Source organism: Ambystoma mexicanum, chromosome 14 (assembly GCF_040938575.1).
Source record: "Ambystoma mexicanum isolate Mex_15411 chromosome 14, UKY_AmexF1_1, whole genome shotgun sequence".
Lineage (NCBI taxonomy): Eukaryota > Metazoa > Chordata > Amphibia > Caudata > Ambystomatidae > Ambystoma > Ambystoma mexicanum.
This window is the reverse complement of record NC_090940.1, coordinates 136,761,967-136,779,758: the sequence shown is the minus strand read 5'-3', so window position 1 is coordinate 136,779,758 and position 17,792 is coordinate 136,761,967. Positions and strand designations below refer to the sequence as shown.

Here is a 17,792-nt window from a genome sequence, read left to right as displayed (position 1 = left end):
TGGGCCGGTTGCCGGAATCGCTTAGAGAAGCGATAATAATACCGCTCCCTAAACCCAACAAACCAGGGCATAGCTGCGGCTCCTATAGGCCCTTGTCAATGCTGAACCAGGACGGCAAGATATTGATGGCGGTCCTGGCTAATAGATTGCGGAGAGTTATTAGTAAATTGATACATCCGGACCTAACAGGTTATGTCCCCAAGAGGAATATAACCCACAATCATAGGCGACTCCACCGGGTGATTGAATGGGGGAGCAAGAGCGAGGGTGAAATGGCGGTTGTGTCCTTAGATGCAGTCAAAGCTTTCGACTCAGTCAGGTGGTCGTGGTTGCTGGAGTCCCTGAAGGAATACGGAATGGGGCTGGGCTATGTTAGGTGGGCGAAGTTGCTGTACAGTGAGCCGCTAGCTAGGGTATGTACAGGAGCGGTGATATCCGAGAGGTGGCAACTTAGCAGAGGCACCAGACAAGGGTGCCCCTGGTCCCCGATGTTATATATTCTGGCCCTGGAGCCCCTGGCAGTGCACCTTCGGCAACAATATGACATGATAGGCATTGAGGTAGGGGAGAGAAACACCTAATATCCCTGTATGCTGACGATTTGCTATTATATTTGAAATATCCGGAGGAAAATCTTCAATATATTCTGGAGGTAATGGAAAGGTATGCAGAACTGTCTGGCATAGCGGTGAACCCCTAAAAATCGAGCATATTTCCATTGGGTAGCTACAGAGGAACCCTTCCGGAGCGGTTGCCAGTGTTGCCGATACCATGGGCGGTTGGTTCCTTCCGCTACCTCGGAATAGATGTGTATCACACGGTAGAGGAGGAAATTTGCATAACACCGAGGTGGCTGTGGAAAGAATCCGTATAAGCATGAAGTTTTGGGAGAAGTTGCCGTTGGCGATGATGGGACGGGGGGCGATGCTCAAAATGGTGGTCCTGCCTAGGCTCTTACATTTTTTAAGCAATATTCCGTATATGATACCAAAGAAGTTTTTTGCCAAGCTGAATAGTATGTGCAGAGACTTCCTGTGGCGTGGCACCCGGAATAGAGTGGGGCTATGTAAGTTGCAGAATTTCTATGAAAGGGGGGGTATTAAGCTGCCTAATTTTGAGGCCTATTATGTAGCTGGTAGGTTGCAATATGTGGTCAAATGGCTCTCTGATGAGGTAACTCCCGAATTTAGGCTATTTGGACAGGACTGCACTCCGTTCTACCTGAAGGAAATTATTTGGTTGCCTAGGTCAGAAATGAAAGAGCGCCCGGGAATGATGTTGCTGGGGTGGAAGATGTGGCGTAGATTATGTCGAATGATGGAGGACCCGTACCCGTGTTCCCCGCAGGTGCCGTTGGTTGCTTTGGCAGGGGAAGACAAACGACTAAGGATGATAATCGGGACCTACTGGGAGTCGGTCGGGCTGGTCACATTGGGGGATGTCTGGCAAGAGGGGGCCATTAGGGATTTTGAAGGACTAGGGGAAGAGGCGGGCTTGCATAGGGGCCAGTATGTCACGTACCTAAGGCTGGTGCAGAATATTCGTAAAATCTGGCCTGAGACTGTATTGGCGGAGGAACCAGACGCCACTATGGGGACAATATATGGCAAATCAGAAGGGGGGCATGAGATCTCTAGATTGTATGAGATGGTGATGACCCGGGTTGGGAAGGAATTGACGCATTTGAGGTTGGATTGGGAAACAGAGGTGGGAGCACAGATGGAAGATGGGATGTGGGAGCGTGCTATGGGATACCACAAGAAGGTGTCAAGAAATGCTAGATTACAACAAATACAGTTGTATATAACGCACAGAGCTTACATGACCCCGATGAGAATATCGAAGTTTGGAAATGCGGGACGACAAGCGTGCCCAAAATGCGATAAGGAAAATGCTGATATGACACACATGTTTTGGTCTTGCCCAGTGATTGAGAGTTTCTGGGGAGAAGTGGCGCAAAAACTAGCGGACAAAGGGGTTACGCTCATTATAGATACGGCCTGGGCCTGCCTGTTGGGAGGGTTTCCCAGACCACGGAAACTTAAACATGTTGGGAAATTGAAGGACTTGGCATATGTGCTCGCAAAACGAAGGATTGCCATGGGATGGAAGCAGTGCCATAAGCCACGGGTGGAGGTATGGTGGCGGGAACTGCAGAAATCGGCGGAGGCTGAAACGGTGGTATGGCAGGAGGCATGTAGCATGTGTGGGGAAGAAGTAGTGAGTACCCTGCTGGCATGGAGAGTATTAATAGCAGGACCGTTTGGAACAATAATGTATTCTGCAGTCGCAGAAGGAGGTGATACCCTGCCACACGCAGCAGATACGGAATGAGAAGGACAAACAAGCTCTTGAGGGGGGAGGGACTGGGGGAGCAGTGGTCTTGACTAATTGATGTTCATGTAATTGTTGTAAAAAGCGCTGCCAGTTTGGTTTGTATTGTTTGTTTTAAAAAATAATAAAAACCGTTTAAAAAAAAAATAATTAATCTGTATAGAAATCCAGCGGCTATTTCTGACAAAACTTTTAATAGAGATTTATCCATTTTGTTTGAACTAATGGCAAAATCAAATGGAATTACATCAACGGTTTTAGTTGGAGACTTCAACCTCAATTGTATTGAACTAACTAATGGAAAAAAACGCCAAGAGTCAACAAATAGATTAATTTCATGAAAGATGCCAACATGAGAATGGCTAATGGCTCCTTACCGGGAGATGTCCCATCGCAACCAACATGGCAGAGAGGAACTTCTAAGAGTTCCATCGACTATGTATATCTGTCTGAAAATATGTTCACGTTGGCAACAAGATTCGAAATAACAACACAAACAGTGAGTGATCATCATATGTTAACGTTAACATGACCATGGAGCGGTATTCCAGATGAGCAAGAGCTACAATGGATGACTCAAACATTAACTATCAACAATGCTAAATCACGCTTTAAATGGTCCGCTGACAATTTTTCATCACCAAATAATGTACTGAGTGTGCAACATTCGTGGTCTCACTTTGAATCCTATGTAGGAGCACTGTCATCATTTAAAAATCTGCACGTTCCTAACAACACCAACATGAAGAAACACAATCATGTATTTGATTTTCAAATTCATCAGGCAAAAAGTATCTACCGAAGAGAATTGAGATGCTCCAATCACCTTCCTTCAGCTGACAGAATCCAAGCACACAAATCCATCAAATGTTGATATAGAAATTGGTCCTGAGCCCACAGAACAAAAATGTTCCAACAAGATGGTGAAACCTTTTTATCTGCAACAACTAACAAAAGTGCTTCACAAATCTGGCAATTATTAAATGAAAAATCAGGACATAGTCAATCCCAGTCTCAGTTAAACAGTCTCAGAAAATCAATGGGTAACATATTTTTCAGAATTATACGCTGACAAGAACTTTGATTTGTATAAATACAAAATTAAAACCGAATCGCCATGGCTTCTATAGTGTTCAGAAACTATAATAGAAGAATTTATACTCCAGTCATCATCTTCACGTGCTGCAGGGCCTGATGGCCTCACAAACTACATGCTGAAACATCCTAAGCATTGGGCGACCATACTTAACAACATCTTTCAACATATTATCAGCACACAAAAGATACCAGGATCATGGCATTCGTCTCTTATAGTTCCAATATTTAAGAAGGGTGATCGAGGAACGCCATCAAATTACCGCCCGATAGCCTTATTGAACTCCCCAGGCAAAATCTTCTCTCGTTTAACCTGAGAGATTTTAATAGATGGACACAAACCAGTAAACATCGTGATCAGAATCAAACAGGTTTCGTGGCGGGCATGTGTACAGCGGTCAATTTACTGACACTCAATGCCTTGAAAGAACAAGCTCATAACACAAAAACATCATTGTTTTTTGCATTCATTGACCTAAATGCAGCCTTCGACTCGGTTTCGAGAGTTAAACTGACAGAAAAATGAATCAAAGCGAAATGTCCACCAAGTCTTATTGACATTATCTTCTTGCTACATTCGTCTACATCCATACAGGTTAGACTCTCTGTTATAGACCTATTGTCTACAGTGATAAGAACATCAAGAGGGCTGAAGCAAGGTTTTATCCTTGCTTCGGCACTATTTAACTTCTTTATTCAGGATGTAAGAGAAGTCTTCCTCACTGTAGCCCCGATTCACCCAAAATGAACAAGGTGGCGATACAGGCCCTATGGTATGCAGATGCTCTTGCTTTAATTTCAAAAACACTGATTGGGCTACAAAAGTTACTATCTGCTCTTGCCAAATACTTTGATGATAATGCACTCACTATGAACTTTAAAAAAATCACAAATAGTAGTGTACACTCCCAAACGAACCAACAGAAATAAATTTGAATGGAGAATTAAGGACACTAATTTAGTCATTGTACCTAATTATAAATATCTAGGCTTACCCTTTGATGGAAACTCTTCATTCGAATTTCTTTCGCACACTTTACGAAATAAACTGAGCTCAGCCATATCTCAGAGCAGGCTAATTTTATTTAAATATGGCAAATTTACAATCAATGCAGCCATTCTTTTTTGGCGACAAAAAATATCTCCTTCATTACTATATGGTTTGGAAACTAGAAACAGCATTGCATCAGATTGTTTGAATAAATTGGAGGCCAAATTCTGGAGGCAAATCTTAAATGTCCCACAATCCACTCCTGGTCCGTGGCTGAGATATGAGCTGGGTCTCACATCTTTAAAAGCAAAATATCATCGGCAATTATGCGCTCTGTTTCGTAAATGCATTGTTTAAACCAAGGAAGAGACAATTCTTGCATTATTGTTGTCTTACATGTTTTCATCTACTCATGAATTCGTCCAGAAATGGACCAAATATGTTTATCAACTCATGGTCACGGCGGACATCACATTAGAGACTCTAATCATGAATCCTGACAGAGCCAAAAAGAAAATCTTCCTTCAAGATTGGATTGACACACGGTTATCATGCCTTCAATACAAGCATTTTAACAGTCAATGCTTTGGTGACAAGAAAATGAGGGTTGTCAAGCCTTTTCTATCTAAAGCCCCTTCACCTCAAATACGTCTGGCTATTGTGAGACTGAGACTGAACTTGTGGCTTACGCGTGATGTTTTGGCCCAACATAGACAAATTAGTGATGAGGACAATGACTGTAGATTCTGTAATAACTTAACAAACGAAAGAGACTCTAGAACACCTCATCACAGAATGTATAGCATTGGTCAATCTGAGAAATACGTTTTTTGAGAAACATATATTTTTAATTGCAAATGTGTTGCCCAAACGTAGATGGGCTTTGATCATAAGCTCTCCAAATATGAGTTTAAGAATAGCAACAGTGAACTTTCTTAATGCCCTTCATTTGAAAGAAAATGACAATGATGTATAGGCATGTTTTAAATAATTTGCCAATTGCAATAATACTTCAGCAACTATGCAGACAATAGGTTTTGAAATCCCTTGATTGAAGTTACAAAATAACAGATAATACATGAAAATCAAAAGAATGTATTAATGGTCATGATTTAGCTTGTCATTTAATTACATTGGGCCTCATTCCGAGTTTGGAGGTAATCATGGCGCTATTAGCGCCATGACTACCTCCAATACCGGTACCGAGTCCGCCCTCGTTCAATGGCGACTTACCGGTCTATTCTGACCTTTGCGGGACTGATAAGTCCCCATTGAAAAAGCCATTCCCCATTCCCATTTCAGCCCCCATAGGGCTCAATGGGAAGGGGGAAGGTGCTAATAACGGGCAAATTGCGGTACCGTGATTAGGTCTGAGGTCCCTTAACGGGCCCCGTCCATAACGCCTGGTAAAACCAGGCGTTAAGGATGGGACCCGCTAAGGGACCTCGGAATAGGGCACAAAGGGATTACTGGCACCGGTGTCCTTAACGGTGCCCGGTATCCCTTTGCACCGTACTCGGAATGAGGCCCATTGATTTTTATTTCTTGTAGATGATTCCTGAATTTTATTTGTGTAAATAATTCCATTTTTTTCCCTTTTTCTTCTGTAAAATGTTAACTGAAATGTGTTGTTTTTATGTAACTTGTGAATTGAAAAAAGTTGATTAGAATCAGCTAAAATTAAATAAAAAAAAGCCTCAAAGATTTCCCAAAAGAGCCTCGCACATCCCCCAAAAGAGCCTCGCACATCCCCCAAAAGAGCCTCACACATTTCCCAAAAGAGCCTCACACATCCCCCAAAAGAGCCGTACATATCCCACCCAACACACAGCATCTTAACCTGTTCTCACGTTTCCAACTAACCCCAAAGAGGTGATTGGATGACTCCCAACCGGGGTTGCAGAAGGGGAAAGAAGGGAAAACATTGAGTAATTTCTACTGACTCAACCACCACAAGCTTAATTGTTGGAGTGAATAATGCAGCTACCACCAGGATATCGAAACTTGTGTGTAGTAGATTAAAAAAAAGCACATTATGCCCGTTTGTATTTCTGACAGCATAATGATGTCATAGATCCTAGAAACCAAATGGAGGAAAATTGCAAAATGTATAATGGCCCCATAAAATGGGAAAGCAGAACCCCCAAAAATGGAATTCTGCCTAGGAGCCTCTCTAATGTCAAGGCAGGCAGTATGTTTCCTCTGCCGTATCACACACACAAAATACTGTCACTGCTGTGAGGGGCAGTCTGTGTGGTTGACTGGCGAATCTTATGTTGGATGTCTTTAATTTTATCTATAAACAATACGTTCAAATCGTTGGATAGGTCTAGCAAGAGGGTTAAACTAGATGCATTGCTTGTTAGATGTAGAAATAAGTGAGAACAATTCTTTAGGTTTATTCTCGGCGGTTGCAATGTTATTCTGAAGCTATTTAGCTTTAGCATAAAAAATCACCTTTGTATAGGCTTTCCAAGCTAATATAACGCTAGCCATAGTGTTGTTGTCTCTGTTTTTCCTCCAAGCTCTTTCTTTCTGTTGGTATTCTTGTTTAAAATGTGCCAGTATTGTTGAATACCGGGGATGGACATTTTTTAAGTGATCTCTATTGAAGTGGAGCACATCTATCACAAATTAATTTAAGTGCATTCATGCCCTTGTTTAAATATTGTATTGTATTGTACTAGTCATTTATATAGTGCCTTTTCCCATTTGTATGGCCTCAAAGCACTTTATGGCAGGAACGCCCTCACGGACCGAAGTCATGGTATGGGAAAGTTCTCAGAGGAGGCTTAAGATGCGTGTGTGCATTTGGCCAAGATTAAGATTTAGGAGGGATGGATAGGCTCCCGTAAGCAACCCAAGAGGTCAGGCACGTGGACGGGTGCAGAGGAAGGTCAAGGCAGAGCGTTAGTGCAGGAGACTCGATATGTACCCAGCTAGACTCAAATTTGTTATAGGTTGTCACTGCTTTCTGATGGCAGAGGTGTTGAGGCAAGTCTGGTGTTTCAATGCAAAGCGGTTATGTGACCAGCTAGACTGAATTTGTCATAGTCGTAGCTGCATTCTAAATTGCGTGGATCTATAACCGTGCCTGCGGTAGATGTCCACCAAAGTGTGGCGTTTATACATACCTTAATTTCAGATATGCTCAGTGCTTAATATGCATCACACACAGTGCCTCGGTCGCCCAAATCGACAGCAGAGGCGAGTTCTGCCCCAGATATTGTTGGAACTGCATTTTTGATGCGTCACAAAACTGTGTCTTTGGGTTGAGTGAAGGATTGGGCCATCTGGGTTAAGTTGAAGGAAAAGTGTCTTATGAAATGATCAGACCAGGAGATGGGTAACGTGTCCCCCACAGAAACTCATAATCCACGTGATAGAATTAGGTCCAAACAGTGACCATGAAGATGTGAGGCGGTCGTAGTAAGAGGCCGAAGATCATGGTTTATAAGGATATTGCATAGCAGAGCTGATTCGGATAAATGTGGTGCATCCAGCCAAATGTTAAGATCGACCTAATATCAAAATTTGTGGGTATCGAAGAGCAGCTGAAGCTAAGATTTCCTCCATGTTTTTTAGGAAGCTAGCGGCGGGTCCGGGAGGAGGGTAACACAGTGGGACTTCAAAGATAAAACCGGCAACCGTGCTATATTGAAAAGGCCAATCTGAGATGTCCCATCCCACCCAAGTGCCTACAAATTAGAGATATTCCAATGGGATTTGTAGATTAATGCAATTCCCCTGCCTCTGTAAGCATCTCGTTCAAATAGCTTTTAGGGACCAATCGGTGAACACAGAGATAGATGCATCAGTAAACCATGTTTGCGTTAGAAATACACAATGCAGGTTTTCTGGCTTATTCATATCACACAGTGCCTCTGCACTATTGACTGCTGATCTAGCATTGTTCAGTGCGGCATATGCCTGCTTTGATCTGTAATCAGTATGACTTGCAGTTTGTTTCGCAGGATAGGCATAGATATGGTGAATCCTATTTATAATTCTCAGGGTAATAGTTCCCGGTTGTCCTCTTAGGGCCAGAAGGCTTTCCCTAGAGTAGATAACCATATTTTAACCCCACCGCAATAACTAAGTAACCAGCTTTTAAGACATTAATAGGTGGGAGAGGTGAAAAACGTACCTGCAACTGAAATAAACAAGGCCAGTATAGACTGATGTCAAGGTACTGTGAGAAACCTGACAGTATTCTCCCGAGCAGGCCACAAGAATCCCTTATTCAGGTGGCCTGGAATGGGCCGATGTTCTCAAACCCCAACTCTAGGGGCGAACGAGCGATAGAGGATCACCTGGATGGGGGAGCCCAGGGTTATGCTTGGGGAAATGACTCTGGTGAGACGTGGTATTATACCGAAGAGGAAGATGAGAAGGACAGAGTCCATAAGGCTTTTGTGGGTTCTACCATCTCTGCCTCCCTTTCTCTCACCGCATCACTCCTGCCCACATCCAACAAACCCTCCATATATAAATCTCCTCCTCCTAGGATCACAAACCACTGTACATTCAGAAACCACCCTAATACTGCCAGTCATTCTCCTGCTCTTCCCTTTGGATTGTTATTTCCCACACTCCCAATCAGCTCAAACAAAACACTACCGTTCCCACAATCCTCACTGTTCATTTTATGATAATAATTCCGGTCATTCCCATTTGTTTCACAAACCCTACCAAACTTACCCTTCCGAAATCCCCTACCCCCAAAGGACGAAAGCTATAATTCCATATAACACATTTTCCCCATCCTACCACATAGGATATTCAAAAATACTACCCCGCCCCTCCTTTTCCGACACAAAGCTTTCTCACCCCACAAACAACGGACTAACACCAGAGTCGTTTACCTGACATGTCCCAATGTAAGGGTCAGGCAATTGACCAGAATCACACACACACCTGACGGCCCTTTCCCTTCCCCCCAGGTATAAAAGGTGGAGCATGAGAGCACAGGCCGAGCAAGGCAGACCGCACAACGTGAGGGCTAACTCAGCAGAGCAGTTCGAGAGGAGGAGAAAGTTGGTGAATATCGAGAGGGTGACAAGGAGAGACGCGACCTTGCCCTTTCCGATCCAGGTCCGTGAAACCTCCGCAATCGGAAATATAAACCTGCAAACCAAGGCCAGCGGATGTTGCAGCAGATGTCTACAGTACGCAAGACCCTCCTCCGCTGATAACCAAGACGGGGAGAGAGGCTTGTCTCTGTGGTACCAACCTAGACTCGAAGGAGAAGAAAGCTAAGTGGTTCATCACAGCCGGTGAGTCGAGAGGAGAGTCGATAAGAAACCGAACTGTGTTGAACGAGAAGTAACAGCTGATTTGAACTTTGAAAGGAACTATTGAGAAAAGGGGGGGAAATCCCGTAACAGAGGCGTACGGCACCATGTGGGTGCTCACACAGGAAACTCTGGGTGATTACCTGGTGATAGGAGACTACCGTGACCAGAAGGCCTTGGGAAGAGGCGAAGAGAGGTCAAAGTGGCCATACAGGGGTCTTGGAAAATCCTATGCAACGTCGAAAGTCTTTGACCAACAGATGATTGTGAAAGAAAGGGTAATGAATCCCGCATGGTGAAAACTAGTACATGAACTGTTTGTCTGTTTTGTTTGTTTAATATTTATTATGCGCACCAGACCCAGAGGTATCAGGGCGCAGACAAGGTAGGAAGTCATACAGCTTAGCACATAGGTTACATTAGTTACAATGGATACAAGGTAAAGGGGAAACAGTCTAGGGACAATCACTAAAGACATCACTGAAAAGATACCTACAGGAGCAAGGTAGTGACTATACAGTGGTGCGGAATAAATAGATCAACAATATACGAGAAGGTGTGCAGTTATTTACAGGATAGGTAATTTACAATTTACAGGTTCATTTAGCATCATTTTCTAGGAGCCATGTAATCAGATTTAGCCTCAATTTGGTGAATGTTTGGTCCATTCTAAGTGTGGTGGGTAGTGAGTTCCAAAGTTGGGTTGCTTTGACTGGGAAGCTGGTGCCCCCGATGGTGGCTAGTTTAAAGCGAGGCACTTGGAAGCAATTGGAATTCGCTAGTCTAGTAGGTCTAGTTGAATTCTTCCTAGAGAATCTTTCTATTAGATATCGTGGAGCTTTGTTGTTTAGACATTTGTGGATGAGGGACATAATTAAGTTTAATTTTCTCTAGGGTAGATAGCCACTTGTGCAACCTTCTTATTTCAGAGATATGTTCTCTTTTTAGAGATACTGAGTGCCGCTCTAAGGGCATTATTTTGTTGTATTTTGTTGAGAATGCGTTTAGTTGTTCCGATATAAAGGGCATTACAGTAGTCTAATTTGGAAAGTATAAGGGCTCTGGCTAATATCATGCAGCTGTTGGAAGAAAGGAATTGTTTGCCAGCTCTAATTAGCTTACATGTGTAAGCTGTAGAAGAGGCTAGGATGTTTACCTGTTTGGTGAATGATAAGGTAGCGTCTAGGTAGAATCCTAGAGTTTTAACCTCTTTGGCGACCTTAATAAGATTCCCATCAATAATGAAGTTGGAATATTCCTTGCCAAGTTTGGTGAGAAGAGATGTGGTTCCCAAGATAAGCAATTCTGTTTTGTCATCGTTCAGGCAGAGGCCATGAGTGGCCATCCATGCCTGAACGATGCTGTAAATTCTATTCACCAGTGCTAAATCCTTGCTATAGTCCCCTGTGAGTGGTAGGAGGATCTGGGTATCATCTGCATAATTAGTGTAGGTGATACCCAGAAGGTCCAAATCATCAAACAAGGGCTTGGTGAATATATTGTACGGTGATGGGGAAACACACGAGCCCTGGGGCTCCCTGAAGGTAATCGGGATAGGGTCTGCGGCGGCAGATGGAGAAAAAACCCTTATGGTCCGGTCGCTAGGGAAAGATTGGATCCACGCTATTGCCTTGCTAGAGAAGTGGGCAGCTGTATCTAAGTGGCTACATAGGACATATTGATCCACCAAGTCAAAAGCCCCCGACGGGTCGAGCAGTAGGAGTAGTGCAGGTTTTCCTTTATCCGTTAGTTTATCTATTTGGGCTTTAAGGTCAATGAGTGTTGTTTCAGTGCCATGTAGTGGACAGAAACCAGATTGCCGGGAGCCTAAAAGTTGATTAAGTTCTAAGAAGTTCTGAATTTGAATATATGCCACCTTATCTAGAATCTACAGAAGGAATGGTACAGTAGTGATGGGCCTGTAGTTTGTCGGTATAGAAGGGTCTAGAGTCTGCTTTTTGAGGAGTGGGAGTACCCATGATTCCTTCAGGTTACTAGGTATTGTGCCAGATGTGAAGGAGGCATTAATAAGTTTAGTGATGAACGGTGCTAGTTCCCTAGCGGCGTCCTTAATCAATTGTGCTGGACATTGGTCACCCTTACAATTGGATGGTTTAAGGCCTAGTATGACTTTCTCAACCTCTTTAATGGAGACTTTGGAAACGTGCAATTGGGTGATAGGTTCAATTTTGGGTGTTGTTGGTATTCCTCTTTTGGTGGAGGTGGTGGTAGAGTTTAGTGACGTTTTCTTTAACGCTATTTTGTTTTGAAGGTTCAGAACTTTGTTCGATAGCGCATGCTGGATGTCCGAGCACCAAGTTTTATCTTCGACACAGTTGTTTTGGGAAGTGATAGGGTTTTCTAATTCTTTTAAGACAGTGAAGAGCTCCTTCATACTGGAGTTTGATTGCGTGATTTGGCCAGTAGGATATCCTTTTTGTATTGGGTTGAAGTCTTGATTAGCTTTTGCTTGTTTTCTAAAGTGGGATGACGTATCCAGGCAGTTTCGCATTGTCTTTTGGCTAGTCTTAGGTTTTTTAAGTGAGGGGTAAACCAGTTGTTGAGGTGGCTTTTAGGCTTACTATTTCTAAGTTTTAGCGGGCAATAGTATTCAGAGATTTGATCATGACTTTATTATATGCTTCAACTAGGCGACTGGGATCCATGTTGTCAGGTAGGGCGTTAAAGGTCGGCAGGATGTGGGGGGAGTAGTTTGTCTACTGTGATATTTTTCTTATTTCTAGTGAGTGTGGGAAAGGCGCGTGGTGGCTGTCGATTGAGTCTTTTGCTGGCTATACAATTTGACGAGAGTGAACCCAGCAGAGGGATGCTAACGAGACAGGGCAAAGTCTAAAGTCCCATAGTGAACTATCTGTAGAAGTTGGCGAGAGTGAACCCGGCACAGGGAAGGCGACAACCAGAGTTGGCGCGTTAAGCAAAGTTAACCCGACAAAAGGGATGTCTACAGTGAACGATCTGTAAAAGTTGGAGAGAGTGAACCCGGCAGAGGGAAACCGACACTCTAGAGGCAAAGCCTGAAGAACTGTGTAAAATGACATTAAAACCTGTGAAAGTAAGGAGCATTGGAAGACTTGGGGAAGTGAATGGTCCTCCTTGTCAAGTGGGTCCGAGACCGGCAGAGGGAGATCCAGGGTGAAGAGTCCTCAACCAAAGTCCATTGAGAAAGTAACTGTTTGTTTGCTGTTGACTACACCAGGCCCTCGAAGGCAAGGGACTTTTTGATTGAAAAGAGACTTATCCATCGAAGAACCTGATAGTTGGAACGGAACTGTTAGCTCGTCCCACCTTGTCCCGGGCTGAAAAGGTTGGGAAGGGAGACCCCTGGCAATCGCATCCTGGCTTATTATTTGTGAAAACATCTTTCATTATTGAACCCTTATCCCAACATTTTTTTTTGTAATTAGTTGTAAGGAATTGGCAATAGGTTTTTCTTTGTATAGGCCCTTTTTATTTTGACACAATGCTACAAGGACTCCCTTATTTTTCATTTGATGGTCGACGATTGCTCCCATCTTAGATTTAGGTTTATTTTCCGAGTTTTTCGACCCAGCATTTACAATTTAATAAACACCCTTGAACTGTGCTCACTTGTGTCTGTCTTTACTATTGCCACCATGAGCTTCTTACAGTACCCAACAGGCAGAATCCCATGTTGAACCTGCCTAAACAGGCTTCACGTCAGTGCTTTGCGCTGAGGCAAGTCAGTTAAAGCCTGTGGTCGCCTCTGAATGATGTCACTACCGAGTGCAACTACGGGGAAGACAGCAAGATGTAGTTATTAAAATGCAGCAATATAAATGTCTCACTAGATAAAACAACTTCAAAATAGTTGTCTAATATGGATAGCTTAAATGCAGCAGCAAACAGATCAAATGGCTAGAAACAAAATGATGTTTAAAAGCGTGCAAATAAGTGCTTTCTGTTAAATATCATGATAAAAATGTCAGTTAGCAAAACTCATAAAAACAAATGAATGCAATTCCCTTGAGCATGCTTTTTTTTTGCTCACACTGACCCGCCTCTCAGCCCAAATGCCACATTGCATTCAGCAGTGAGGGTGCGCGGCCTGAACCGCACAGGGAGAGGTTGATGGAATTTGAAATAATTTGCTCAGGTGATGTTCCTTCCTCTGCAATTGTCAGCATGGCTCCGCAGAGCAAGTTAGCAAGTGGAGCATCTGCCATCTTGCCGCCCCTTTTGCTCCAGCAGCCCCTGCCGCCGCCGCTTGCTGCCTCCCCGTTATGCCGCCGGAAGCCGCAGTGTTTCTCTGGCTCCTGGGGCAACTCTGAGTGCTTGCCAATCACCAAAAGCTAGTAACTTGTGGCCTGTTTGTCTTGATTTGATGATTGCAGATGACGGACGCCTGCTTCCGGTTATTCTCTAGTGGGTCCTGTTGATATGAATCAGTTTTTTTGCGCACGAGGCCAGTGTCTACCATAACTTGGCAAATGCTGTGAAAGAGAAGATTGTTGTGACTCGGGACCACCTTGGGACAATGGACATGGTAACCCTTGCAGACTTTGCAAAACAATGAGAATTTGGGCAGACGTGCGTGGGTGATGAGCTTTAAGGGAAGTATCAGTGAGCACCATAGGTTTACGGAGGACCCTCCTGGTTTCTCCTTCAGGCCCTACATCACATAGAAGGTGGTGGCTCCCCGGCTACCATAGTCTTCCCAGTCTCATCTATTAACCTAAGGCATGGAACTTTGTCACAAGTGCATTAAACACTAGTGTTGGAAAGAAACTAAGGAAAATGAATAAGTATTGACTTGACTTTCGGTTTATGGACTTATGGTCTGGCCTGGGCTAAGGGAGCATCTCATTGGGGTGTTGTAAATGGTTTGCTTGTTGAACAAAGTTACCTTCCCATGTAATCTCTAAAGTGAGAGAAGGTTGCATGATGAGTACGATTAAGACTTGTTTTTTTGGAATCAGACCTGTTGATGCTTGCAGTGAAAAGGCTTGGGGAAGAAAGCAATGGCAGACACCAATGCACAGGGTCCTTAGCGTGACATTGTGGTTCTTTTGTGGCTATGTGACAGTCTCCGAGTGGTTGTTAGGGCATAGGCTGTTCGATGAAGCCACACTGTCCAGGACGGGGCTAATTTTCCCCTATTTCTTCTCGTTCTACTTGTCGGGCACACTGGGACAACTCCGTGTCTGCCTGCCGTGGCAGCTGTGCCCGACAGGTCTGACCCTGCCGGGCACTGCGTTCACGGTAGACAGACTATTCACGGAAGCATCAGCACCGTTGCTTCTGTGTCCCCAGTCCCATAGGACTCTATGGGAATGGGTACTAACAATTTGCCGGCACCTGACTTCCCGGGCACCTGACTACCAGGTCCGGCGGCAACCCACTGGTAGCACCGGCAGGCTTACCGCCGGACCCATAATTTGGCCCAATGTCAACAATACCGTTCAGCACAGCAAGTGTAGTTTGGGGCACTGACCCAGAATGCACCCAGATGTCAGATGTAACGACCTTGTTAGGTGCAAAAGCGCCACACAGTGGTTGCTTAGGTGCCTCTCTCATTATCTCTGGCACCACTTGAAGCATCTAGTTCATGCAGAGGGGCATGCAGGCTGCAGAAAGCTGCAATATCAGTCTCTTTTGATATCAGCCACTTCTCTCTCAGTTCTGCATCCTGGCACCAGAGCAGATGAACATGGCCATGACCTGGCAAAACTCTAAAACAGCTGGAATTCGTATATCTCACCATCTCGGTAACATAAGCCAGTCTCTTCCGGGATTCTTCGCAATGATCACAAGTATGTCACCAATTGTGATCTAAGAGGCAAGGGTCGCTTTTGTTCCATTCCTAGTAACTCCAGCTCACCACCTCTGCGCTGTGCTCGCGGTGAGGCTGCGTGGGGTTACTATCAAACAAATACAAACCAAATAACTAAAACAAATTCCGGAACATCATGGGTTTACCACAGGGCTTTCCAGGGCACATACTACACAAAGAACGTGAGCTGGCTTATGTAGAAGCCCTTATAGAAATACAAAGGCTGATTTACTGGCTGCGTCTGTGTGAGAGTCCACAATTATCAATAACTAGGGCCTGACCTGCCGGGACTTCAGGCCTGTACCGGCAAACAAATGCCTGAAAAACTGGCACTGTTACTATCTGTGCATGTGATTCAGTAAATCCCATCCCATGGAGTCCTATAGGACTCCATGGGAATGGGAACTTACCGGCACTCCGCTGCCCGTAATACCGAGATATCGGGTGCCGGGGAAGGTAAGTGCATTTTGCTAGTATTTGCCTGATTATAAGCTTGCGGGTATCCCGCCGGTATTACCGGCATACGTATAATGAGGGTCACATGTCTTGCAAGTGCTGGCTGCATGTCTGGGTACATTGTTTCAGACACAGGTGTGAGGCGGCATGGTGCAGCAGAAAGTAATTGGTTAAGAAATAGTAAAGTAGGGGGCCTGTTCTAATTTACTACAATTGCAGACCTGGTCTACCCGTGCGTGGATAGGAATAGCACTGTGATATGTTTCATAGTAGGAACATTTTAGTTGATATTGGAAATGGACACCTTGCGGCCCGTGTTTTACTTATAGATTTACAGAGTTGTAGATTTATGGTAGTCTGAGAATGGGGGGATAGGGCTGTCAAAAGTGGCAGGATATTCATCTTAACCAAACCTACGATAAAAGAAGCATAGACTACGCAGGTCCTGTAGAAATGGCATTTGCAAAGCTGCTTTTATAATATTTCTTGCAGATTAACCCTTTTGTGTTTCATGAGATTATTATATTTATAAGCACATATTTCAATTTATACTTATTTCAGTCGAAACCAACAACCATTTGTTTATCCTAACTTAGAAGATTTAGGTAATTTGTCACTGGAATGGTTAAGGATAATGGGCCAGTTCTACTGTCAGTCTAACATTAATTAAATGTTAAAGTCATCCAGGTTCTGAATGTGTAGCTTGGCTCCATGTTGTTCTGAAAAGATGGTATTGTTCGAGTCCTTTTTTCTGAGCCACTGCCCGGCCCACAATGTTGCCTAAGGTGCTGCAGAAGACTTGGTTAATTAATTGTTCTCTCCATATATATTTGTAGAAGAAGAGCGCATTCATATCCTGATTAACAATGCCGGGGTGATGATGTGCCCCTACTCCAAGACGGTGGATGGATTCGAGATGCAGCTGGGGGTTAACCACTTGGGTGAGACCAATGTTTTCATGATGTCAAGAAGATAACTTTTAACTATATCCAGAAAAAGTCTTTGTATGCTTGAATGTGACGTTTCTTTTAAAGCATAGACACATAGGAGTTGTTCTGATGAATCAGCCCAATTCTGGCAAAATTAAGACCAGAAGATTTATAAAGATACCCTTTATTTTTCCGCAGGCCCAGAAGATGGAGAGGCTATACAAAGTAGCAGTTATAAAATTAGTTTAAAAGAAAAACATTTCCAGAACTTGACTCTGAGTCTTATGATCAGTGGTCTACAATTGGGCTCCCTTTGGTAAAACGTGAGATAAAGAGAAAGGGAAGGGTTTCTCAAGCAGGTATTTTTAAGCAACGTCAGCAAGAGCCTGGGAGTATAGACGGCATCATAAACTATCATAGGAACCTAGTAGTCTTCCCTTTGTCTCACTGCTAGACGATGATGGAGCTTTCTATGAGCACAATTTTGGATCACATGACAAGACGCGCTGCAGCATTTGGAACTGCCTGTAGTTTGGTTGTGGGGAATTCTGTCATTCCAAGATAAAAAGTGTAGTAGCAGTCATTACCTCATTTCACTAGTGCAGCATTGAAAGAACATTTTCTTTCCCTCTTAGTCACCCTCCTTGGAACAAACCGGATGGTATTGCTACCAGGATATGTCATGTGTGGGCTAGTGAGTGCCAAATTAGACCTCCAAACTCTTCAAACTGATCTTGACCTCTGCTGTGTTTTCACCACTGAGGTCTAGGTGGAGACATGGTACTTTTCTTTAATGTGGGAAGACGGCGGCCACAGAAGTCGGAGAAAAGGTGGGCACCACTTATGGTTATTGGAGGAGTTCTCTCTTTACTTGAAAATAC

At 43.8% G+C, this 17,792-nt stretch overlaps 1 protein-coding gene across 1 annotated transcript in view; it reads left to right on the top strand.

The window, feature by feature from the left end:
- The window catches only part of LOC138527493 (retinol dehydrogenase 12-like), a 254,129-nt gene that overhangs the window by 187,268 nt on the left and 49,069 nt on the right, over positions 1-17,792 (top strand). Inside the window, exon 4 of the mRNA XM_069638729.1 lies at positions 16,819-16,923. Coding sequence (XP_069494830.1) covers positions 16,819-16,923 — 105 coding nt within the window. The remainder of the gene's footprint in view (positions 1-16,818; positions 16,924-17,792) is intronic.